Source organism: Schistocerca gregaria, chromosome 8 (assembly GCF_023897955.1).
Source record: "Schistocerca gregaria isolate iqSchGreg1 chromosome 8, iqSchGreg1.2, whole genome shotgun sequence".
Classification (NCBI taxonomy): Eukaryota; Metazoa; Arthropoda; class Insecta; order Orthoptera; family Acrididae; genus Schistocerca; species Schistocerca gregaria.
Window position 1 is genome coordinate 134,485,372 of NC_064927.1, and position 27,299 is coordinate 134,512,670.

Genomic DNA, 27,299 nt, shown 5'->3' on the forward strand with positions numbered 1-27,299 from the left:
ATGTATTACAGATCTGAAGATGGCTAATTAAGATAGCCAAAACTATTTACCAATAAAAGAAAAAATTGGTCTTCCTATCTTGACTAATAAAGGATTTTTCTGATTGCACAACTTTTAATAAACATACATCACTTGCACAACTTTTAATAAACATACATCACTTATCTCCAATTTGACTGTCAGGTAGAAACAAAAGTGCTTTTGAGTATTTGTTGTTATTACTTGTAATTTGGCAAGGTAAAAATCCACCACTTGAACATTGTTACAGTTGAAAAATCAAAAAGAATTGGGTTCTTGTTTTATTTGTGGTTATGAAATAATACCAAAAATCTATTTGACATCAGCTGAACATCCAGTGTGTGCTTCATCTTCAGTCTATATTCACCCTAGTTAAAATTCATTACCTGTGAATAAATTATCTTTACAGCTGATGCAGGTACACCATGCACTTCATCCAAATACTTTAATCAGAGAAAATGCCTATTTTTCAGTTCCATTGTTTAACCACTTATTGTAACTCCTTTCCACTGTGTATCATGATCATTGAACTCTAACTTCAATCACACCACATTCAAGAAGTGCTTTTAATTTTGTCCATAATGTGATAAAAAGTGTTGAATAAATGATATCTTCACATTATAGGCCAGAGTGAGATGTATTTTGTAGTCTCTCATAAATTTCTCTTTTAAGTGAAGTTTGTTTATGTGATTTAACTGAAAGTAATTAATGTAACACATCATATGAGAAATTTATTTTTTTAGATACTGCCTTCACCATTATACTTTTGCATTCATTTCACTAGAGCTTAAAATCTGTTATATACCCCATGATAGCTACATTACTGAAGTTATGTAAAAATTAACTATTATAATGTACTAGATTGCTTGCTGATTCCATCTTAAATCTGGAGTAATATATCTGTTCTTTGTCTATATATTAATGTATTATAAAGCTGAATGCTGTCGAGTTATTCACATTATCAACAGTACTTTGTCTTCTGGTGAAAATAACATCTACATTCATCAAAAACATTTTTTCTTCTACAGGATTTCGTCTACAGCAAGTCGCCTTCTTAATGGAGCAAATGTTGGGCCTCTATGCACAATAACCTTTCTGGAACAACAACTTTCAGCATGTGTTGCACTCAACTCACCGAAGGAGTACCACAGTTGGTTGATGTGTCTTGCCAGGTTTCTCATTCAAGAAGGTATTCCCATTGATGTCATATATAAAAACATAATTTTAGAGATGAGTGTTATTGTGCAATTCTCAGAAAAGACTTGTGTTGTTTTGGCTGTTGTACAAAATAAATTTAACATCTGTTCCACTTAATATGGTTATCTCATCTGACTTGATAACAACAGTAATGTTTCTTTTGTCCGCCCCTGGTAGTTGAGTGGTCAAAGAGACGGAATGTTATGCCTAACAGCCCCGGTTCGATTCCCGGCTGGGTCACAGATTTTCTCCTCTCAGGGACTGGGTGTTGTGTTGTCCTTATCATCATCATCATCATCATCATCATCATAATTATTTCATCCTCATCGACACGCAAGTCGCCGAAGTGGCGTCAACTTGAAAGACTTGCACCAGGCGAGCGGTCTACCCAACGGGAGGCCCTACCCACACAGCGTTTCCATTTCCAATGTGATAGTTCCACTCAAAGTTTCAGATTGTCTTAGCCACATTGTTTATTGAAAAGCTGCCCTACACGTGTTAATTGCACATCATTTTCAAAGGCTGAGTAGAATATATACATAGTATCATTAGTAAACAAATGGTTACATTGAATCCACAATAGAACTGAAGCATCGAGGGAGCTCTTGCCATATATAAAAGCCTTCCATATTAAAATCACTACATGTACAAAACATTTGGGTATCATGTGAGCAACAGATGACTGCAAATTAATTACTGGTACTGTGTGTTGTCGCAAGTGATGTCAGCTACAAGAGAGTGCACGGGTAGCAATATATCTACCATTTACAAACTGTAATTTTATAGACATGTGTAATAAATTACACAAAGATTAAAAATGAAATAAGAGTAAAAACAGTAGGATATCCTATTATAATTGTTCAAACAACTAACTGCCCTATTTAACGCACATGTGCTGTACTTAACAGCAAGATAGATGGCTTTAATTCTAAAAAAACAATTTCAGCATACATATGGTTAACATTTACAGTAGTTGACGTATACATTCCCCATTTTGTAATATAATTACAAATACACAGGATAAACTGTAAAATGATTGCATAGATGAGATAATAAAATAAAATGAATATCACATGACAGTTGTTCAAGTGAATAAACATTGATATAATAGTGTAGGCTAGGTGGCATTGTTTATGAAAAAATAATTACAGTAAGTACAGTGTAGCTGTGTTATCAAGAGTTGCTATGGTATATTGTCCGTCGATGGAGTATCATTGTGATAATATTTACAGTGCATCAAATGAAATGAATTACCAGTGGGATTAACCAGTGCTCATTTTGGAATAATGTATATCCATAAAATTTTGTAATAATAGATTCATAACAGTAAATATGTATATTTACGATACATACTGTATAATGTGAGCACCTCTGCAATCAACTTATGGTGTTTTGCAGAGTATAGCTGTAGTAAATGTACATTTGTAGATTTAAAATTTCAGGAAGGTGAAGGAGACATTAACTACTAAACCAAAATTATTTATGATGTAGAAATATTGCCATGTAAAATTATTTGTGTTTACAATCACTTAAAAAAGGACAATGAACTGTAATGCTCAGCTTAAAGTTATTACTACAGCCTATTTGATGAAGAAGCGAGGTGAATGGATAGCAATGGTGTTGTAAGGTAATACATTTTTTAAAATAGTAATTGCAATTAAAAATAATGCTTACAATATTGTTTGTCAAAAATAATTACGTCATAGCTGTGTTATAAATAGCTATTGTGGTACACAGTCCACATAACTTTCCGTCGCAAATACGAATATTGCTTAAAGCCTCATAGTGGCATTGAAGTATTAATTCTGTAGCAACAATCATCAGTGCTATTTTAAGATTTAATGGAAGCTATAAAACCAAAGTCTGGCTTCCTAGAATGATGTACATATGAGCTTGAAGTACGTAATATGTAACAATGAAAACAATAAATTATAGATAAAATTATTAAAATGGATAGATAAAAAATCTACTCATCAGCAGTAGCAACAAGCAGCGAGATGCTACTCTGAAAATTTTTTTGGCGCACTCAAGTTGCCAGATTGCCACATGCGCATAGCAGTCTGGGTTGTAGTGGGGAGGAGCCATGCTTACATATAGTGATTTTGATGTTTCCTCTTCATTTATGCTTCTCACATCAAATGAAAACAAAGCCTATTTCTATGGCTGGAAGCTATCAAATGAATTAAAATACATTTACATAATTATGGAAGGCTAACACATGGTTATTCGTTTCAGTTTTCTTACTTATTTTATTTCCTTGTTTTTGGCTGTCAATCACCTTCAGAACAGTGAAGTTATTTTTTTGGTTTGCTATATAAATGTGGCTTTTATTAATCTTTCCCCAGAGGCAGTCAATTTATTATAAACAAAGGGTTTCATTCTGCACTATTAGCTAGTGTCAACTGTTCACTCAATTTCAAGTGCACATTTTCATCTCCTGGCATGTATTTCATTACACCACAATAAAGAACCAAACAGGAGATAATACAGTATTTGTATTCCAAGAAAATTTGCATCCAGAAAACCACACTGAAATCTTATTATCAGGTTGGGGCCCCGTTTATTGTGAATCTGGACATATGAAAAAATGTGCACTTCAAGCCAAATTGTGCATTTTATTATGGTATTAGAAATTCCAATGCTCTTGGAGTATTCTATTGCTTTTATGATGTCATGTAAGAGCTCTTAACACTATATATGTATGAACATATGAGCTTCCTACATCGTTGTAGCTTCCCACATGCAGTAATGCCTGTTCTCTGGCACTCTCTAGCAATTGCTGAAACAAAACTTATTTCTAACAGCTTGCAGGAAAATGGTGTTTTGAAAAGTGTTAGTTTCAAGGTAAATTTCCTTTTGTGCAAGATGTTTCATGTTACGTGTGCGAATGTTCAATGAATTTCTAAAATCACAGAGTGTGCACGGGCAGAAGCACAAGTTGATGGGGATCTGCCTTCTGTTTTAGCTACTGATGATACGTGTGTGTGTCTGGGGTTTTTAAGTTTTGTGTTGTGTCTGGACTCTGGCCTAAAATTTTAGGCTGGAGGTTTTAGTGTATTGCAGAGTGGCTGACTCCTCCCCTTTTTTCCTTGCGGTCAGCCAGCCACTTCCATCTGCTATATTGTTTTAGCTTCCTCTATCATTTTCTTCCTGTGTTGTCCATGTTTTACTGCTGACGCTCTGATTCATCCCATGCTTTGGTGTGGGTAAGCACATGTTTTTCAACGATTGTTACCCATGTTTTCTGTTCCGTTTTATATTCCTGTTCTGGGATTTTTCTTGACACGCGTCTCACTAAGTTACTGAACGGGCGCTGAAGACCTTGCTGTCGTGCGCCCAAAACCCCTCTACTACTACTACTACTACTACTACTACTACTACAGAGTGTTTGATTCTCATTTAAAACTTAACACATTGAGGACTAGCCACGTAGAAGAATTTTGAGCACAGAAGACCAGACTTTTATGTCATTATTTAAAATTTTACTGGCACATTTGTGTGGCGTATCTTAAAGTGTAACGCAATAAAGACCAATATTATATGTGAAAGCTTAACTTTTCTTGTAGCCAAACTATGTACATTAATTTAAACCATTAGCTTTTCCTATTTGTGTGTTCACTCTACTTAACAATGATGTTGCTGTTGTGACTGACTGTCACGTGTCCTTTGCTCTGAATATCTACTGTCATTGGCGGGTGAAATCATGTGACTTGAGGTATGACTAGCTTACAAAAGTGCATTTCAATCTCAATTTTAGTACTTTGGAAACTAACGTGCTGTTTTGAATCTATACTAGCATACAAATACCAACATATGCAGTGTGTCAAATATGAAAATATGCAGCGTAACTGTTGCTGCACATCAGAGCTTTCCAAAACTTCTTTTCTCTCTCTCTCTCTCTCTCTCTCTCTTTGGTGAAGTTTTTGATTCTGTGGAGTTTCACACTGATGTATAAAACCTTTACCATTCAAAGGATTGATATTTTTACAGTCCGAAGGGAATTATACTGTCACTTATCATCATCTAGGAAGAAGTGTACTTTCACACGGGAAAAAGTGCATTTTTAACTGGGAAATCTGGGAATTCTTTTTTTCTTGTCCACGTGTACACCCTGGTAACGCATACTTTATGCTCATATGTATGTCATTCTAGGAAGCCAGGCTTAGGTTTATAGCTTCCTTTATATCATATAATAGCAGTAATGATATTTGCTATGTCATTGATACTTTAATGCCATTATGGGGCTTGAAACAACATTTTTAATTCCAAGGAAAAGTTTTGTGGGGTCTTGCCCACTCACCTCGAATAGGGTGCCTAAAGGATGCTGCATTCTCAGAATGCTATACAACAATTCAAGCAAAATCACAGTAATAGTTTTTATTACAAATGTGCTAATACTGTCTGTATCCTGAGTGGCCAAGGCTGGCAGGAACGGTGCTTATATTCTCCTCTTGTAGAGACTGCTCCTGTTGTGGTGTGGTCCTGATCAGCACACCATTGGCTGATGTCGTTTCACTACCTTCTCTTCTCTTGCATTCTTCATCTTTGTTCCAGTGCTTGCAGTTATGTCAGAACATTCCTCCCCCACAAATCAACAGACCATTGCCGTGTAGGGAGTGCGACCAGGGTGGGGAAGGCAGGAGTGTGAGCTCATTGCCAGGCTGTAAGCTGTGGCTGCAGGGGACATCAAGCTTCCAGCCATACCCCGCCATCTGGCCTGTGGTCTGGCGGAAACTTTCCCGCAGAAAATGACCAGAAGGGTACACGTCCACCTCTTGCCGCCATGAACCATATGATGAAGGTGGCGACTGCTGCAAAGGGTGGGTCCATATCCATCAGTAGGATGAGAGGAGGCGAAGGCTCCATCTCCATTGGGTCATCCTGCAGTGTTTTAATGACACCCTCTGGCAACTGTTGTGGCCACATTGTCCTCTGTATCCGTGAATCTGGGGGAAGAGAGACTGAAAGGTCATCATGTACATGACAGATGCGAAGCTGATGGCGGTGCTGCAAGCCATCTGGGCCTTAAAGAAGATACATGCGAGTGCCTTGCACCCACTGTCTGCTGCTGTAATGATTCGAGAATTTCTATGTAAATTTTAGAACCACTCAGCCTTCTACCGTCTTGAACACATGATATTTTACATACGAGTGTGAGAAAGTGGAATCCTGCCCACTGTGCATCACATGTTTGTGCATGCAGGTTGGAAATGAGTCACGAGCAGAATGAAGACGCAGCACTCGAACTGCACCAACAAGTATTTGTCAGTTAATCTGTGGAAGTTTAGCGAAAGTGGACTAAAGAACCATGGAGTGTTTAAGCTACTCTGTTCTAATTGTGTCTTGTCCATTGTTATAGTAATGTGTATAGTTGAAAAAGAACCATTAAAAACTTTTTTCTTAGCCATGGTGAAGGGAAGACATGTATTAAGATTCATATTGAGAATGGACATGGTTATTAAGCCAACCTTCTCTTATATGTAAATTAACTTTGTTTCTGACATTTGGACATGCGAGAGACTTACGAACCAGTATTTATTTATGTGAAGAGTGGGATTTCGTAAAATGTCTGAAGTTCAAATATACACTGTTGGTTGAATCCAATGAAACTTTATATGTCTACTTATTTTTATAAGTAGCAAAAGTCTTGAGAAATTTTTGTAACTAGCAACATACTCCTGAGAAGAAGAGGAAGAGTTTGCAGTGGCAGGCTAACCAGCAAGGAAGGTCGGCCGAACATCTCAAGTAAGTCATCTCTTTAAAGAAGTGGAAGTTTGCATACATACTTCAACACTTTTAAGTCGTCCAAACCATTAGAACACGATGACCACGACAGGACAGAAGAAAAGAGGAATTTCAAGATGAAAACAAGAGAAAAAATCTATCATGTATTGCTTTAGTAACCGAGCATAATAAGGAGAAAATCTTGCTGTATTAGACCAAGAAGAAATATGCCTAGAACAGTCGGACTAAGAAGATTCAGTGCAGGGATTATACAGCCCTCACACACACGCGGAAACCAACATCCAATGCTGCCGACACGAGTTGCTGTTCACTGGTGCTGCCCTGCTTCCACATCTGCTCACCTACGCAGTGAGAACTCTATGCTGGGTGAGCATGAAACAGAACTTAATTACTGTAATAAGAAGTGTGACAGAATACTGTGGAGTGAACCGTTACTGCTGCAGTAATTACAATTAGCATTAAATGCTTACAAGGTCTAAAGCCTATAGTAGTATGGATAACATACAGCAGGTCGAGGAAACTTCAGAACCACCCATGGCTATGAGAGTTAGCAAAGAAGGACCAGACTGGTCTGAGTTAGTAAATCTGATCAAAACTTTAAATTCTAAATTAGATGCCCAGAGTGAAGCTTCAAATACTCAAAATGCAACTTTAAGTGAAAAATTAGGTTCAGTACATTCTCAACTAAGTACCCATAGTGAAGTGTTGAATGCTCAGAGGGATACTCTAAATATCCAGAGTGAAACTCTAAATAGTCAAGCAGTCCGTACCAGATCGGGTTGACGGAGAAGATAGAGAAGATGCAAAGAAGCACGGCGCGTTTTGTCACAGGGTTATTTGGTAACCGTGATAGCGTTACGGAGATGTTTAGCAAACTCAAGTGGCAGACTCTGCAAGAGGCGCTCTGCATCGCAGTGTAGCTTGCTTGCTTGCCAAGTTTTGAGAGGGTGCGTTTCTGGATGAGGTATCGAATATATTGCTTCCCCCTACTTATACCTCTCGAGGAGATCACAAATGGAAATTTAGAGAGATTCGAGCATGCACGCGACTGGAACAGAAAAGGGAGGTAATGACAGTGGCACGTAAAGTCCCCTCCGCCACACACCGTTGTGTGGCTTGCGGAGTATAAATGTAGATGTAGATGTAGATGTAGACAAACCTATGTTTGCTAAATGCCAAAGTCGACTCACAAAGCAAAGAGTTTAGTAAACTATGTGAAGGCATGGATGCTGTGAAGACTGAACTTGATGCCTTAAATAGTAAAGGAGAAAATTTGAAATTAGATTTAAAGGATGAATTGACTACTTCCTTGACTATTCATGTAAAACAAATGTTTACCTATTTCAGGCAGAAACAGAATGATAATTTTCAGAATCTGTCAAAAAGGTTAGAATTGAATATTGAAGACAAATGTAATAGTGTAGAATAAGAGATTAATGAAAAGTGGGGATCCTTTGAAAATGTGTGCAATGTTAAATTCTATGCTGTAAAGCAAGGGTTGAGTACTTTGAGAGTGTCGGTAAGCAAGATAACTTAATGCCAATTACTCAATTGCAAATTAGGGTATTAATAGAAGAGTGGATAATGTGGAAAGGAACTTCAAAGAGAAATTAGTGAACTCTGATATCATAAATATTAATAGTTTGGAGGAACAGGTGGAAGAACTTGTAGATTGGGAAGTTTCCAAAAAAGTATCATCTGGAAACGTTATCTCCTTTTTATCTTCTGAACTTCGTGATACACGGGCGAAGTACTTAGATAAGCCAATGGAAGAAGAGGGATTATTGCAAATACCAAGAAAGTTGGGGATGACCTCTGATGGGAATTCAGACTTATCCAGAATAAAGTAGACAAAGGAGTAACTTCACATAATGTTGTATTAACTAGTAAAGTAATGACTGAGCTACAGTGGGAGTGGGGGGGGGGGGGGGGGTGTCTAATTCAGGATTATCCAGGCAATTTCCTAAATTTAAGCCAGATGAGGATGTACATCCGACTCATTTTTAAAAAGATTCAATGAAGTTTTGCCAAATAATTGGGAAGATTCTAGAAAGATCGTATTTCCTGTGGGGTGCCTACTAGGAGAGGCCTCAGAATGGGGAACCGTAGATACTGAGAATTTTTCTTGTTAGGGAGACTTCCAGAAGAAATTTAAAGAGAAATACTGGTCTGCTAGTGTGCAGGGAAAGTTAATAATCAGATCTGTGGAACCCAAAATATTACAACAATACTTGGGGTACCATGAGGATGTATTTCGACTGGCATCTAAAAACATGGGCGAAGTACTTAGATAAGCCAATGGAAGAAGAGAGATTAGTGCAAATTTTAATTAGACGATTACCCAGTTGTGCAAGAAAAAGACATCTTATTTAGTGGCTGGAAAACTGTAGAGCAATTGTTATCCTTCATTGATGCACTAGATGCCGTAAATAAGGACCGTAATGAAGTTTACACCAAGGGGAAACTTCGAACTATAAAAGAAATAGTGGAAATAATTTCAAAAAGCATGAAGTAAACCTTGAAAATGTACACCAGTACAATAAGCAGCATTGTAACGACAATTACCAAAAGAAGCATCCACCTTCAAATCTAAATCCAGTAACTTCCAAGGATTTGTACCGAGTAACCAAAAAACGTTGAATGGAAATGTAGTACCTCGTTTCGGTAACCAACCCGTAATGAGTGATAATGAGGAAAACATGGTTCAGCCTGTATTCAGGACCGGGGCCCAGATTGTAGAGATACAATAGGAGGCCTGATTTGGTATAAGTATGTTAACTTTACCCACAAAATACCTACAAAGGAATGGTTACTGCTTGAAGAACCACACTTAGATACTAATAACCCACAACCTATAATAGCAGGGACTGTGGAGACTTCCGAGATTAACAAATTTATAGACTTGGGGAGTGAAGTATCACTCATATCCAAAGAATACTTTAACTCGATACAAAATAAACATCATTTACCATTGTTGCCAGTAACTGGAGTATATATTGTCGGGATAACTGGAACGAAAAGTAAAATTGTGAAATATGAAACTCAGGTGAACTGTCATATTGGAGGGATACTATTTTGTCAAACACTATTGATAGTAGAAAATATTAACAGGGATGTATTGTTTGGTTTAGATTGGTTATTAGAGTTTAAGGTCATCTTAAACTTCTATGGAAATCTTTGTTTTGGTAAAGGGAATAGTAGATGTTGGATTCCATTTATGATAAACAGCTGCATTGAAAAACAAAGAGCGGAGTGTCAGTGTCTGTGATTAACAGTTACAGCACAGTTGTCACCAAGATCGATAATGTAGATCCGGAACTGATATACACAATAGAGTTAATGAATCCCAAATATTAACTGAACAACAAAGAGAGATTTATATAAAATTTTAATGGAATATGAAGTAGTTTTTTTCCGATTGTCCAGGTAACATCAGCTACTATATTTGTAAATTCAGAACAAAAGATGACACTCCATTCTTCTGTAAGCCGTATCCAATACCTGTGAGTTTTAAGGAAGCAGTTAGAGATGAAATCAATAAGATGACTGATAATAATATTATAGAATGTAGATCCAGCATCATGAATAATCCTCTGGTCATGGTGAAAAAAGCTACAGGTGGAGTACAATTAGTGTTAGACGCTCGTACATTGAATAGACATATAAAGACAGAAAGAGACAAACCGATTAATATTGATGAATTGTTATCCAAATTTGAAAAGGCAAGGTTCTTTAGCATGATGGAGCTGACTGGGGATATTGACAAATAAAGTTACATACAGAATCTTAAAAAGTATACAGCATTCCTGTTTGATGGTAAATCATATCATTTCAATGTACTGCCATTCAGACTTAATGTCTCTGTGTCTGTATTTATACGTGTGTTAGATGAGGCACTAGGGAGAGAGTTATTGAAGGATTTGATAATATATGTAGATGATATCCTAATAATATCAACTACTTGGGAAGAACATTGTTTAACTTTGTGCAAGACTTTGAAAAGGGTTAAAGAGATAGGTATTATGGTGCAACTGTCAAAATCATATTTTGTGTGCCAAGAACTTAAGTTCTTAGGTCATATTGTAGGGATACAGGGATTAGACTGAACCCTGAATGCATCAAAGCTATCGAAGAATGTCCACACCCCAAAAATGTAAGACAGCTAAAAGGATTTTTAGGTGTGGCCAGATACTATTGACGGTACATACGAGGGCAAGAACTAAATGACCCGAGAATTTTACGTTTATTAAAAACGCGAGTACCATGGACTTGGGATCAAGGTACAACTGATGCATTTGAAAACATCAAAAGAGCGCTTGTAGAATCACCCATATTACATCGTCTGGTTATGGTCGAACTGTTTTAAGTTGTCAAGAGAAGCATCTGATTACGGTATTGCTGCCGAACTTTCCTAAGGAGAGTGGGATTTAAATAATGTAGAACACCAAACCATAGCTTTTAATAGCCATAGGCTAAATAGGTGTGAATTAAATTACACAGCTATGGAAAAGGAACTATTGGCAATTGCATAGAGTATTCAAAAATTTCAAACACTAGTGTGGGGATCTGAAAACCATGTTTGTACAGATCATCAAGCTTTATCCTTTCTAATGAGTAGTCGATTATTGCACAATAGATTAATGCGATGGATGCTTTTCCTAGAGGAGTATGATATTAAGATACAATATGTAAAACATTCTGAGAATATTGTACCTGATGCTTTGTTTAGGCTACCCATAAGAATGAAAGAATTGAAATGTACAGAAGGACCCGGCGTTATTTTTATCATTAATTTTATGTCAGTAGAATATCTAAACATCAGAGTAAAGAAAATGCCCCAAAGATAACAGAAAATATCCATCGTCCTGATCAATTAGGAAAATGGAAAATTGTAGGTCATAACTTATTTTAGAGAGAGCACAACATCGCAGCATTGGTGCTTATGTATTCCGAAGGTAATGGAAGACACACTTGTATGGTATGCTCATATAGGATATGGACCCTTCAGAATAAAAAAAGTTAATAACCCATATGAATAAGTTTTATTATTTTAAGAAATTAGTATGTAGAATAGCATCTTTGATAAGAACTTGTGAAATTTGCGAGAAAGTGAAAGAGAATAATACTCATTTAAAATACAAAATGTATCCTATTATTCCTATTGTTAAACGATCTCACAGTGGCAGCTTTTTTTGGACCAATTCCAAAAGGAAAGGGAAGAGTATCATACATTTTGGTCATGATAGAGTGCTGGTAAAAGTATGTTAGACTATATCCTATTAAAAAATCATATATGCAAACAGTTATACACTGTTTACAACAATACTTCCTAGAAGTAGGTAAACCGAAACGGTTTCTTACAAATAATGGACCACAGTTTGTAAGTAATGAATTTAAAGAATTCCTAGCATGGGAAGGTATTCAACATGTGCTAATATCTAATTATAACCCATCATCAAACCCGTGTGAACGAGTGATGAAGGAAACTGGAAAATTGTGTCATACTTACTATCATGAGAAACATACTTTGTGGGCAACAAAAATTAAAGATTTTGAACTTATTCTAAATGAATTACCACATTTATTGACTAGGTTGACAACTTTAGAAGGTATAGGTAAACCACTTATTGGAGAACCTCTAAGTGTTTTAATGGGTCTGAACAACCAAGTATTGATTACGAAGGGAATCAGAAAATAGTTTCTAAGAAATTAGTTGAAAAAGCACAACAAAGAGTAAGTAAACATAATGAAAAGGCTGTGGAACATCAATACGAAGTTGACATCTTCAAAGCTTGACGCTAAAGAAAGAGACTCATAATATTTTCCAGAGATATGAAGGACCATATCGAGTACAAACGATAATACATCCCAAGACATTATTTTTAGTAGATCCCACAACTGGATTAGAGAAGGAGAAGTACAATGTAAAAGATGTAAAGTTTTACGTCCCCCAGGGACATTAACATTCTGTGTTAATGGGCGGAGTGGCAACCAAGCTGTTTTCAGTGTTTCTTCCAAAACAGTTTTCCTGCACCGAATTCCTATAAAATTTTACACTATTCTGTTATCTATTCCTAAAATCTATCCTATAACTTTACTGCTTAGAAAACTGGATATGACAATCAAGTAGAAAATGATCGCGGCGAATCACAGAATAAGAAGGAAAGTAGTATCGCCATGAAAAGAAAATGAATGAAGTATTATATTTGTGGAAAATATAATATGATGTAACAAACTATACAATAGTGTATAAATTTCCTATTTTATACCTTTTATGAAAGGTGATATAAATGGAAGTGTTTGTATCAATTTTGAAAGGGGTGGTTAACATAGATAAAAGCATGGTTTACAAGAACACACAAATCATGGCTAACACAAAACATACATCACACCTTTCAAACAACCCTCACAAACAAGTGTGCCTGATTCTTAATCACTTGCTGTTTCCATAGGATTGCTAAGATTTCCTTTGGGGACCTCAAGGGTGAAGTTGGGGATGTCCGTTCGGTAGGAGACGAATGCCAAACCTCCTCTGGTGTCTCACTCAAGTACCTGTGAAGTAGGAGATAGGGATCCTGGGAAAGGAAGGTGGGAAGGGTTTCCCGTCCTTGGGGCTATCTTTTTTCTCTTCTTCGATCTTAGCAACCACATCTATTTTTTTCCTTTCTTACTTCTCAATTGAGGAACTATATATTTTTTTCCCTCTTTCCATATTCACTAACTTCTATTGCTGAAGAAGTCCTTCCTGGTTTCCATGGTCCATGGTTTCTAATAACCTACATCTTATCTTTAGATAAGAACACCAAAGAATCACACTACATGAACACACATCCACTTACACACGAGAATACCCTTATACACAAAGATTGAAATTGCAGACTAAAAACCTGTTGCGATGTGAGAACCGCCAGGTGTTGTAGGTGAAAGAATGTGTGTATATATATATATATATATATATATAAAGAAACTTCCACATGGGAAAAATATATTAAAAACAAAGATTCCAAGACTTACCAGGGGGAAAAGCGCCGGTAGACAGGCACAATAAAATAACACACAAACACAAAATTTTGAGCTTTCGCAACCGGCGGCTGCTTCGTCAGGAAAGAGGGAAGGAAAAGGAAAGATGAAAGGATGTGGGTTTTAAGGGAGAGGGTAAGGAGTCATTCCAATCCCGGGAGCGGAAAGACTTACCTTAGGGGGAAAAAAGGATAGGTATATACTCGCGCGCGCGCGCACTCACTCACTCACACTCACACACTCACTCACACTCACACACACACACACACACACACACACACACACACACACACACACACACACACACACATATCCATCCATACATACACAGACATCTGTTCTAATTGTGTTTTGACCATTGTTATAGTAATGTGAATAGTTGAAAAAAAAAAACATTAAAAACTTTTGTCTTAGCCTTGGTGAGGGGAAGACGTGTATTAAGATTCACGTTGAGGATGGAGCCGGCCGGAGTGGCCGAGCGGTTCTAGGTACTACAGTCTGCAACCGCGTGACCGCTACAGTTGCAGGTTCGAATCCTGTCTCGTGCATGAATGTATGTGATGTTGTCCTTAGGTTAGTTAGGTTTAAGTAGTTCTAAGTTCTAGGGGACCGATGACCTCAACAGTTAAGTCCCATAGTGCTCAGAGCCATTTGAACCATTTGAGAATGGACTTGGTTACTAAGCCAACCTTCTCTTATATGTAAATTAACTTTGTTCCTGACATTTGGACATATGAGAGACTTACTTACTTACTAGTATTTATTTATGTGAAGAGTGGGATTTAGTAAAATGTCTGAAGTTCAAATATACAGTGTTGGTTGAATCAAATGAAACTTTGTACATTTACTTATTTTCATAAGTAGCAAAAATCTTGAGAAATTCCTGTAACTTGTAACATATTTCAGAGAAGAAGAGTGAGTGAGTTTGCAGTGGCAGGCTAATCAGCAAGCAAGGGTGGCCGAACATCTCAAGTAAATCATCTCGTTAAAGATGTGGAAGTTTGCATACATACTTCAATGCTTTAAGTCGTCCAAACTGTTAAACTGCCACTAAAAGCCCTATGAAAGATAATATCATGTGGCACGAAGTGATACTTGTGGCTTGCTGCTTGAATGTTCTGACAAAATGTTCCACTTTGCCATTCAACTGTGGATGGATCAATGCACTAGTTAAATGCTGTATGCCATTGTGCTCACAGAATGTTTGAAATTCATTTGAAATGAACTGAGGGCTGTTGTCTGACACTATTACTTCAGATAAACCTTCGAGGCAAAAGATCATTGAAAACACCTGAATTGTGCAACCTGCCATTGTCGATTTCACTGGAACAGCAGAAGGGAACTTGCTATACAAGTCAAACACACTCAACCAACGATTGTTCCAAAAAGGTCCTGCAAAGTGTGTGTGCACATATAGCCATGGCAATTACAACTTAGGCTAAGCAGAGAATTTTTATGGTGGAGTGGACTGATTTTCCGCACATGGGTGACACTGTGACATCATCTGTTTGATTTGGCTGTCCATACCCAGCCAAATACAGTGTCAACACGCTAACTGTTTCGTACGAACAATCCCCCACTGTCCTTGGTGTGAAGTAACTGCAACACTTCTTTTTGCAAAGCTTTGGGGATCAATACATGTGACTGACCACTGTTATTTTGTACAAGAACCTTTCTTTTCAGCGAGGCTATGCTGATGTGTAAAGTATCGGTGCACCACAGAGTTCTTTATGTAATGCAAGGAAAGAGGACAATATGTGCAAATGTAGTTGAGCAAAATCTGGATCAGTGTCCATGGCCTGTGCAATTTTCTTATAGTTCAGCAGAAAAGATTGCAGTTATTCAGAGTCCTGAGCATCGATGTGACAACAAATGCAGCAGAAGCATCAACGTCTGTGTCAGGGCCAATTGGAAGACATGAAAGCATGTCTGCATTACCATGTTGAGCTGTCGGGTGATACATAATCTAGTACTGGTATTTAGACGACAACAACAAAAAAACTCATCTTTGCAATTTTTGGGCTGTTTGTCCAGGAAGCAGTTTTGTCAGATGAAGCAAGGACTGCAAATGCTTGTAATCCATTAACGAGTAAAATTTTCTGCCATACAAATAGTGGTGAAATTTGGTGACACCATACACAATACCCAAAGCCTCTTTTTCAGTTTGTGAGTAGTTACACTGAGCTTTAGGCAACACTTTTGATGTGAAAGCAATAGGCCTCTATCACCAATTCTGTGTGAAAGCACTGCACCTATTTCGTAAGTGGAAGCATCAACTTGCAATACAACTGGTGGTTCGTTGCGATCAAAGTGAACTAAGCATTGATCATTGAGCAATGCGTCTTTTAGTATTTGCAAAGCTGCTTCACACTCATTTGTCCAAACAAAGGTGACATTGTAAATAGTCTTCATGGGTTTCCCACCAGTTCACGTTGTGCAAATTCCACAATACTTCCTCAGAGCAGCTGTCCTAAATCTTCAGGTGGTTCAACCTTGATGGTGTCTAGGTACTGTAGTGATTTGAGAATTTCTGTGTAAATTCTAGAACCACTCAGCCTTCTACAGTCTCGAACACACAGTGTTATTGATACGAGTGTGGGATGGTAGAATCCTGCCTACTGCGCATCACATGTATGTGTGTACAGGTTTAAAATCAGTCACGAGTAGAAAGTAGACACGGCGGTCGAACTGCACAGACAAGTACCTGTCAGGCAATCCATAGAGGTTTTAGTGCAGTTTTTATGCCGCTCTGCTTATTGTGTCATTGACTATTGTTTTGTGAAACAAGAACAGTTGAAAAAGTACTCTTGTAGACTTTTGGTTCAGTCTTGGTAGAGGCAAGACATATTTTCTAATTCATTTTGAGAAAGTCATAGTAGTCGAGCCAACTTTCTTTTAACTGTAACTCATTTTGTTTCAAATGTGCGACGGTACGAGTACTTACAGGAAGTTACATATGTATGTTGAAAGTGTGAATTATATTGTGCATGAAAGTCAAATACGTCATTAACTGACGAAAAGGAAAATTTGTATGTATACTCATTTAATAAGTAGTAAGAGGCTTAAAAGTTCCTGTTCCTATCGCTATTCGATGTAGAGGAAGTAAAGAGATATTTCAGCAGCCAGCTATCCCTTAAAGAAGAGGGATGCAAAATTCCAAGTAAGTCACCTCGTAAAGAAGTGGAATGTGGTTTGGAGAAAAAAATTAGTATAACCCACACACTTTAAGCCATCAGAATGTTAGAGTATGACTGACGGTATCTGCACATTGAGGCCCCATTTCATGAACACAAGTGCGAAGAATGTGTACATGCGGAAATTGCATATGCACAGTGATTTGTGGATGGATGGTGCCGTACTAAAACGCCCTCTGCTGGAAATCGCAGAGGGTTCTCCTGCGTGTGTACGGTACGCTGCATTTACTTATAGTATGACCAGACATTATTAATCAAAGACCATACTAGACCAATGTTATAACGGGTCTATTATCAAAAAATCTTGATTTTAGTGTTGTGGTTTAATAGCAGTTGACAATTGCAGAATACTGTCTGAATACAGGACATCGCATGATTTATGAAAAGATGGAAGTTTTATCCTCGGCATCATTTTGGGATTGCATTACAAAGGAATCAATACATATCTATACTGCTGCTGATCTCATCAGCAGGGATGTGGGATTTCAACTGAGCACAGCCTGGAACCCTGGATTGGCTGCTATTAAATCACAACACGAAAATCAAAGACCCATCATAACATTAATCTAGTACGGTCTTTGGTGAGTAATGTCTGTCTGTACTGTTAGTAAACGCAGCATACAGCACACGCACAGGAGAGCCGCGCTTTGATTTTCGGCACTATCTACCTGCAAATCATTGCACATGCGCGATTTCCGGGCCTGCGCATTCTTTGTGGGCATGTTCTAGAAATCGGACATCAATGTGCGGATACCATCAGTCGTACCTAGCTACAAGCAAGGTTTAACCAGATTAAGATATCGGACAGTTGCTCTGAGCAAATATTGTGGCATTTGCACAACATTATCCAGCATTAAACCCGTGAAGACTGTTTACAACATATCTGCTGGGAAAGCTTGAAGAGTCACAAAGGGGACATTATTGTGATGCAGTGCAGCATTTGGTATGAACCAAATATAATAGTTCATTTTCCCTAAAACTGACTGTCTTTTCCATTATAAGCCATCAGTTGCTTGCTTGTTTTAGAGAGGCCTGGGGAGCCTAACACGTCATATGTGTGACGATTTAGCAGTGTGACATAGGCACCCATGTCCAATTGAAATTTCACAAGTTTCCCACAAATAAGTAAATGAACAAAAAAGTTTGTTTTGACTGATGTATCACTGATGAAACTGTTGCAGCTTGCTAGTTGCAGACTTGGAATATACCGCTTTTATGACATGGGCCTTGTGTCTAGATTTTTGTGAGTGGGCCAGATTCTTATTTTTGTTCTGTCACAAACATATGGATTGCACATGTCCTTTTCTACCACAAGCGTAACACGGGGCCTGTCGGGAGGGGCAGTCTTGGCGTTTGTGCTCTGAATAACACCAAGGGCAAGACTTAATTCTGTTCGCCTGTTTAGTGAACCGCTTACACAGTGTGGAACATTGTTTACTCAGAGTGGGTAGTGCACGCCGCCGGTGCAGAATGAGGTGATCGCAAGCAAGGGACTCAACCCGGCAGATAGCTGGCTGCTCAAATTAATGAGTCAAGAAGACACCAGAATCGTACTGATCTAGTATTTGCACTACCTGCCGAAATGATGGATCGGACTGTTCTCTGTGTTTGATATCAGGTACTTTATACACGATCACATCACGCAACATAACATCTGAATGTAAAGCACCGCAAGTACGTTTGAATTTGCATTTCCTTGTCATACCTTGCAAATCTGTTACCAGTTTTCGATAAGTTTGTTCTGGCCTTTTTTTGAAATTCAAGAATTGATATCTAGCTGCTACCACTTTCACTTGTTGGTCATAATAGTTAGAGAAGCGAATTACTTGGTCATAATTAAGTTCACTTGGAGTGGTGCTGAGGATACAACTTCTGGATCAGTCTGAACACTGTACTTTCAACTGTTGATGATAAATATGGAAGTTTCACCATACCTGGTACATTGTGGGCAATGATGTGGGCTTCAAATTGTGACACCCACTCGAGCCATTCCTCTTCTTGTTCACAAAACTGTCGAAAAGTTAGTGTAGCAACTGTAGCAGGTGGTGCTTGTTCCGGCGGGCGCACAGCTTTGGCCAGTAGCTGCTGCAACATGTTGAGTAATGTGGAGATTTGTTGAGTGTGGAACTGAAACACCTGCATTAGCTTTGTAGCATCTAATGCTGGCAGCTGCGGCGCCTGAGCAGGGGGCAGGACAGGTGGGGTGGGCATGTTGGACGACAAAAATGCAACGAATAGGCAAGGCAAGTAAACAAAGAAAGCAAAAAAAATTTCTGCAATGTCCACCTGAAAACACTGATAAGCAAAAACGACAAGAAACTGTTAAAGCAAATAATTGTCCCTGCAAAGTAAAGACAAAGAGAGAATTGAGGCACCAGCACAATATGAACGAAAATGCTGTAGCCGTCAGGCACTGGGTTTGGCAGATACTCGTCGCCAAATGTGAGGTCTTTCCCACTTGTCTCGTATAGGATGCCCAAAGGATGCTGTGTTCTTGGAATGCTATGCAACAATTCATGTAAAATCACTTTAATAGTTTTCTTACAAACGAGAAGAGTGACAATACTCAACGTGTATTTATAAGTGGTCGCAAGCGATGGTCAACATACAAAATAAGTGTCCTTTGCTACATACAGTGTTCTTGCAAGCAATTGATATGGATCACGTGTCACTGCTATAGTAGCACTCTCTGGTAGGTCGTGCTAGTGCTGTCCGAATACTGAGCCGATACTGAGCGACAAAGACTGGCAGGAGCAGCGCTTATATTCTCTTCTTGTAAAGGCCACTCCTGTCATAGTGTGTTGTGATCAGTGCACCATTGGTTGACGTCGTTGCACCACTTTTCTAAGTGATTGAAAATACACATGATTTCGCTTGGCAATGTTCCCATCAGAAATAATCTTGGCTCAATAGTTAATCCATCCTTTACCATTCTTATCTAACACTATCCACTTGAAGATGCCAGCAACAGAGTGAAATAGTGGAAGGAAATATAGTGAACATGCAGTCCCTATACATGTGGGATAAATACTGAGAAAAAGAGAAAAGAAAACAGTTGTTGAAATGTGATTTTTGGGGGTGGGGAATCACAAGATGATCAGTAGTGTATACATTTAAATGCCTCCCATTGAAAAAATAATCTAAGTTTACCAATGTTTTTAAAAAGTTTGTGATGTAATCGACAAAATACCACATGAGTGATTCCTACTTCTGTAATAAATTCAGAGAAAATGAATTTTAAATAATTGACACTCAATATTGTGCACCAACAATCAGCTTCCAACAGTCTTCACAAGGAAAAAAAAACTCTTGTTGTATTCTTTTTGTATGTCAGCACATAATAATCAAATATTATCTTTTAAAGCAAAAAGAATAAAGTGGCCCCATTCCCACTTTATGTCCAGGTCCCCACTTTTAAATAGTCCTTCTCTCTTGCGTGGCATATGTTGTCTGTGGTTATATCAATGCAGAAATACCAGTATCAATACGGAAATACCAAGAATCAAAAGTTAATGTTGTCATATACTGCATTTTGAAAGACCAGGTTAAAACAGCAACAATATGGAAAGGATAGATTGCTACTCCACGTATCGAAGGCATTAGTCGCAAACAGGCACAGTGAAAACAAGTGCTAGAAATATTCAGCTTTGTGACAAAGTCCTTGGGGGAAAACACACACACACACACACACACACACACACACACACACACACACACACACACACACACACATTCACAACTGACATGTACAAGGCCATTGTAATCTCCAGGTGCTAGGGCTGACTGCATCTAGCATCCGGAGATGACAGTGGCCACTTGTGCGTGAATTGCAGTTGTATGAATGTGTGAGACTTTTCTACTTCTGATGAAGGACCTTGTCCAAAAGCTGAATATTTCCAGCATACTTTTTCATTGTACATGTCTATGACTTAATGCCTCCTCTATGAGCTGAGTAAAAGTCCATCCTTTCCACATTACTATTAATCCGTACACTGTATTTAATATGCAGTTTTGTTATGGTGGAACAATCTTGGAATCTCTTTCCTTAGAGTCTGTTTCTGTGCAGAATATGGTGGTTAGTGTACAGATACTCATATTAAATTGCTGTCAAAGGTTGCCTGTGAATGCCAATTGTATTATGGCATTAATAAGACAGTGACCCACATTTAGCCATCATAATAGAAATCACTCTTCTAATGATCCATGCTTAATGTCACAGCAGATAACCTTGCAAATGGTAGTCCTTTTTATAGTTGGTATAGGTGTGCATATGTGGACACTAACAATTCAAAACTTCTCATTTATTTTCAGCTGGACCTAGATTAAGCCTTTAGCTTGACAGTCTTCATGATTCTCAAAAAATAACTCCAATATATACCATGTAATATGAATGTATGCTATATCACAATCACACAGTTGTAAGTTATGTAACTGGACTTCAGTGCAGCAGCAAGGATAAGTAAGTGATAAACATTTTCTTGCCACTGTAACATTATTTTCTAAACATGCAAGAGACCATTCCTCCTGTCTCTGAGGGTAATAGGACAGGATTGTAAAACTGAGTCCTACAATAGATATTAAATAGGCTGTTGAATATGAATTAATCAAAAACTACACTTCCATTGTGTTGTCACATAGTATGTGTAAGATTATGCCTTCCCTTACATCAGTAAGTATGTAAAGATAATTAAAATGCCAAATATAGAAAATGTCACCAATTTGTATATTTCTTTAACAATGTGCTACACCAAATTATCTATCCCATTCTCTTCATAAGTAGCTGCTGTTCCTACTTCCCCATATTTTTAAGGTTGCACAGTTGAAAATAAATCTGTATTTAATTAAAAATGTGACACATCCTGATGTACCAGTCCATGAAGGGAACAGTGTTCTAACATCATGGTTGGACTGTCTGGCACAACCAGCTGTCAACAATCCACATGGGATCATGATCTGTGAAAATGCATAGAATTCCAGAAATATGTATGCCACAGTTTCATGTCAGCTGCTCCCCATCACCTGAGATATTCCAGTGCTATTATCCTGTGAGGTGACAATGTTACCTCAGTGCACCATCTTTTCAGAAAGACAATCGGTATTACTAAGCAACTATCCTTGAACCTAGTACCAGTTGCAGCTTGCCTTTTGACAGCTTCCAGTGGGAATAAAATTTTGATTTTTGACATTTTGTCTAATTATTGTCTGAATTTAAAAATGTAATATGCTGTCATAATTTACTCATTATGAGGTTTATTCTTATGTTAATAGTTTAAAACAGTAAGACAAGTACTGCAGTTAGAAACTGTGTGTGTGTGTGTGTGTGTGTGTGTGTGTGTGTGTGTAACTGCTGGTTCATAAATATCCGGACTTTATTCATCCAGCACTTGAGAATGAGGGCACTTGGCAATTTCCAGTGGACTTTACACACAATTTCAAACATTAATGAAACATTTTTTTGCTGATACCCTCCACAGAGTGAAGAAAGGAAAATCGTTTATCGGTCACTACATTTTCACTGTTCATGCAGTAAAATTTCACCATCATATATGATTTTTTTAACTTATTATTTCTATGTTTTTAACTATTCGCAGCACAGTTTGTAGATAGTATCCACATATGCCTGAATGTAGCTGCAAAATTATATCATTGTTGACACAGAGCTCAGGCGATATAATGTCATAAACAATGAGATGTGTTTTTGCTTAAAACAGATTGCAGATTACCCAGGCTACATTCGTCCAGTGTTTCATAGTGAGAATACTTATAGACTTCCAACAAACTTTAAGCACAATATCAGACCTTTTCCAAGCCTTTTCTCACTTAAATGCTTAATATAAAATATTCAACACATTAACTTATATGTAAAATAATCAGACATTTGGAATGTTCTATACATGGGAATTTTTAAACCGTTTGGGATTTGGTGCTAAGAAAATAAACTGTTAGTGAATAAAACTGTATTCAATTCAAAATATTAACTACTCATTTCACAGTGTTAGGCCAAATATGTCTTTAATAAATTTGAGTTTAATGTGGTCTTATTTACTTATCCTAGAACTCATGTAAAGGCTTAATAACACCGTCTTTCTTGAAAACTGCATTAAAAATTTTGATGGTCCTGGTTTGTGAAACTTGATATGAATACCACACGCATGAGCAATGTGCTACTTTGAGGGAAAAGTGTGTTTGGTAAACAATGCATTCTGCTGGTGAAAAAGTTTCCTGGTATCCTTTCGGTGAATCAAAACCTTTTATTTGTTTCAGTTGCATATGAGTCAATCTGGTCATCCACTTCATTGGTCCAGGAACTGTTACTCTCAGGTGTTTGTGTGATATGACTGACTCTAAATGTGACTCATTAATCATGTACTTTTTATGTTTAGTAAATTTGCAGGAGTGCATTTATATCTGTTTGGAATTAACTTCTGGTTTTTATACTAGTCTTATATTTTCTAAAGATATAACAAAATATTTAGTAAAACTGGCTACTACGTTTCAATGCACAATATTGGCCATAATAATTCCCCCACTCCCTGTGCATGTTTTGAAGCCACTTACAAACCAGGTGTGATACTGATTAACCCTTTGACTGCTAGAGATGTGCTCTCTGCATTCTGTGCTGAGCATGGCTTTGTTGTCAGTGTTACTGCTCACTTAATGTTAGTACCTGTGCTAACAGATGGTGTTCTGGGCATTATGAAATACTTATCATACAATTTTAAGAAAACTATGTGGTGAAAAAATTTGAATTTTGCATATCTTACCATCTGATGTCTTCACTTGATAAAGGACTGAATTGCATAGACTTTGCATATGGTTGATTTTACCTCATATATTGGTAAGTAGGATATGTAGGTAAAATATAAAAATGCATTTGAAATTTTTATATTCAGTGGATGTTCATGCACAGAATGTTCAGTTCCATCCCTGCACATTGGAATAAAGTACTCATAGCAGTTGTTATATTTCATTAATGGTTCAAGATATCAAAATGAGGATTTTAGAAAATGACAGCATGAACCATACATTGCATGATAAGCGGGTGAAAACTTTTTTGTTCATGAAGATAAGAAAGTAACTTGTTCACAGGAGTTAGAGAATGGATGGAGTGGGATGCATAGACACATCTGTAGTGCTTAAGGAAAACCCGGAGGCTGCATTTAAACAGGTCCTTAGCATATGAGAAACGTGGGGAATGATGAGTTAACTCGCCCACAGCAATCAAAGGGTTAACAGGTTTATGAGAGTCCTGCAACACAGAGTACATCATGTTACCCTTGTCCATGATACTTTGAAGACTGGCTATCAAGAACATTAAATTGGTTCATGTGATCAGAATTTTTTGCATCCATGCTGATGCCATGGAAAAGATTATTTTGTTCTGTATAGTTCCTCCTGCTTGAATTTTGATACAGTACACTGACGGGCCAAAACATTGTGACCACTTGATTTTAGCATGTTGCTTCACCTTTGTAATGTTATACAGTAACAGTTTTGCTTGTCATCACAACTTTTTTTCTATTTGTTTTAAAGAGGAAACATAGTTACATTGAAAACTTTATTGGTAACAAATACAGGAAAGTTTGAGCTATCATTGGTTATCATTTAGACATCTTTCGTATTGTGAGACCAACTGTCGTATTACTGTGTTGTAGGAGGCTGGGAATGAAACCAGCGCATGTTACAGGCATTTCCAGCTCTTCATTTTGGCGGAAATGCTGACTGGAGGACAGGAATTTCTTGAATGTGAAGGAAAGATAGAAATTGCTGAGAGTAAGATCAGAACTGTATGGTGGAAGATAAAATAGTTCCTGCCAAGCTCCTTCACAACAGTTGTTGTGCAGCAGTCCTCATGTGGGTGAGCATTTTCATGGGTTAACACAGCACCTGCATTGAGAATTCTTGTTTGGAATGTCTCGTCACAATTTCCACAATGTTTCACAGTGACAGTAACAGGTGGCAAGGCATTTGCCGTTCCATCGCTGGGCAGGCAGTTAATGGGTAGAATGCCCCTCGTATCCCAGAACACCAAGCACCCACTTTCCCCACCAACAGTGTCTCCTTGAACTTCGTCTTGACGAGACACCTACTTCTCTATTGTACAAACCATTGTGAAGTGATGGCAGAGGGTGTGTTCCACTGTACCAGTTATCAGTGCTTTTTCCTGTTCCATTCATGTATAGAGTAAGGGCAGCATGATTGCTTACACACCACTTGTCTAATCTTGCCTTCGTGATCCCTGTGGGAGCACTATGTTTGGGTTGTAAGATATTCCAGGATTCATCACTTATATTTGCTTCTAGAAACATTCTAAGTAGGATTTCTCATGCCCGTTTGCATCTGTGAATTCAGTTCTTTCATCAGCTTCATGACACTCTACCATGTATCATTTCATATCCCCACAAATTGTTACACCCAAGTACTTGTGTGAGTTGACTGATCCCACTGTGAAGTTGACTGATTCCATTGTGAAACCGGTAATGTTGCTTTGATTCCAGAGTAAAGTCAACAACCCAAATCTTGGGTTATCTTTCATTAGGAATGTGGATGCACACAACAACTATGATGTGTCTTTCAAAATGACTTTTCAAACCCACATCTCATCACCTATTATGATCTTGTCGAGGAACTCGTCACAATCATCATGGTTCTGCTGCAGAAATGTCACTGCTGCTCTGAAGCAATTTATTTTGCATTGGTTGTCAGGTTTATCAGTGCCCACCTGCTACACACATTCTTGAACAGAAAGATGCCATTGATGTTGGGATAGACATCAAGCATGAGGGGGTGCTGGCCTTCTGTAATAATTTTATTGTAGTCCACTACTGTCATGTTGTCTTCAATCGTTATCTCAGATCCCAAGGAAGTCCCTGTGAATTTTCTCTGTAGCTTGATACTGCTCCAAACATCCCTGTATCTGTGTCATGCTGTGTGTTACGAGCTGCTGTTTGCCTGGATGACTGCATGTCTGTACATCAATACAAGCAATTAGTTTCTATTAATCCATGGTCCAATCCAGATACTCTCATGCCTGCTGCAGTCATAGTTGACAATAGTGTTGAATCAACATGAAAACACTTAGGGGTTATCTGTTGTTGAGTTCCGTGCACAGCAATATGTGTTGAACGTTGGGATCCTAAACTCTTGTGCCTGCACAAGCATTGTGCTTTGTGGTTACATCTGCCACAAATCATAGCATATTCTGTACATTGTAGTGGACTAGCACCTGACCTTCACATTCTGTGATGGGCTTGAATGTTCAATACCGTGTCACCTACTTGTGATTTCGCCATCTTTAAAATGATTTTCCATAGATGCGTACAACAGTAGCATGTGAACAGTTGACTAGCTTTGCAGATTCTGAGATGCTCATTTCCAGGCACTGGGACAGAGTCCACTATGCCATGATTTCCTCATTTGCAGCCATATAATCACTACGATTATTCCACTTTCATATCTACTCTATCCATATAATTCCCTTATCTCAGATGCCTCAGTGTCACCAGGCAGCATTCAGTCTGGCAGTAGCAAGTGGGCATAACATTTTGGTTCATCACTGTAGAGGTGAATAATGCAGAATGCTAATTTCGTATGTCAGCTCTGCTCTCTAATAAATGTTAGCTGTGATATTTTCCAACTGTTGATAACAGTCCTATGTTCAGTGAAACTCTCCTCTTCTGTATCTGCCATAACATGGCATGGGAGAAGAATTTTGTAGTGGCCCAGATTCAGTATCAATTTCAGACACAATTTCTTTCTTTCTTTCTTTCTTTCTTTCTTTTTTTTTGGGGGGGGGGGGGGGGGCAGGGGGGAAGGGATCCTGATGTCACAGACAAATGAACAGATGTTTTACAGGCCAGTCATTTTTGGAGAAGTGGTATATATGGGAGTGAACAGTAACAAAAGTTCTTCTGGAACCTCAAGTATGTTTCTCTGGGCAGTCTTACAATACACCAACTTGCAGCAGCTTTCAGTTACTCGGCAGTTGATCAAGACGACTTTCAGTGGTGTATAAATTTCCCAAAACTCACACTGACACTAAAAGCAGTGTTCACAATGAGGTTCCTTTCTAATTAAGATTAATGGGCTCAATCTCACACCAACATTCACTAAATAGGGAAAACA

At 38.0% G+C, this 27,299-nt stretch overlaps 1 protein-coding gene across 2 annotated transcripts in view; it reads left to right on the forward strand.

Annotated features, from left to right (window-relative positions):
- LOC126285323 (protein HIRA) overlaps window positions 1-27,299 on the forward strand; it is a 236,297-nt gene that overhangs the window by 195,479 nt on the left and 13,519 nt on the right. For both annotated transcript variants that reach the window (XM_049984625.1, XM_049984626.1), the window contains one exon: window positions 1,047-1,207. In XM_049984625.1, the coding sequence (XP_049840582.1) occupies window positions 1,047-1,207 (161 nt within the window). The remainder of the gene's footprint in view (window positions 1-1,046; window positions 1,208-27,299) is intronic.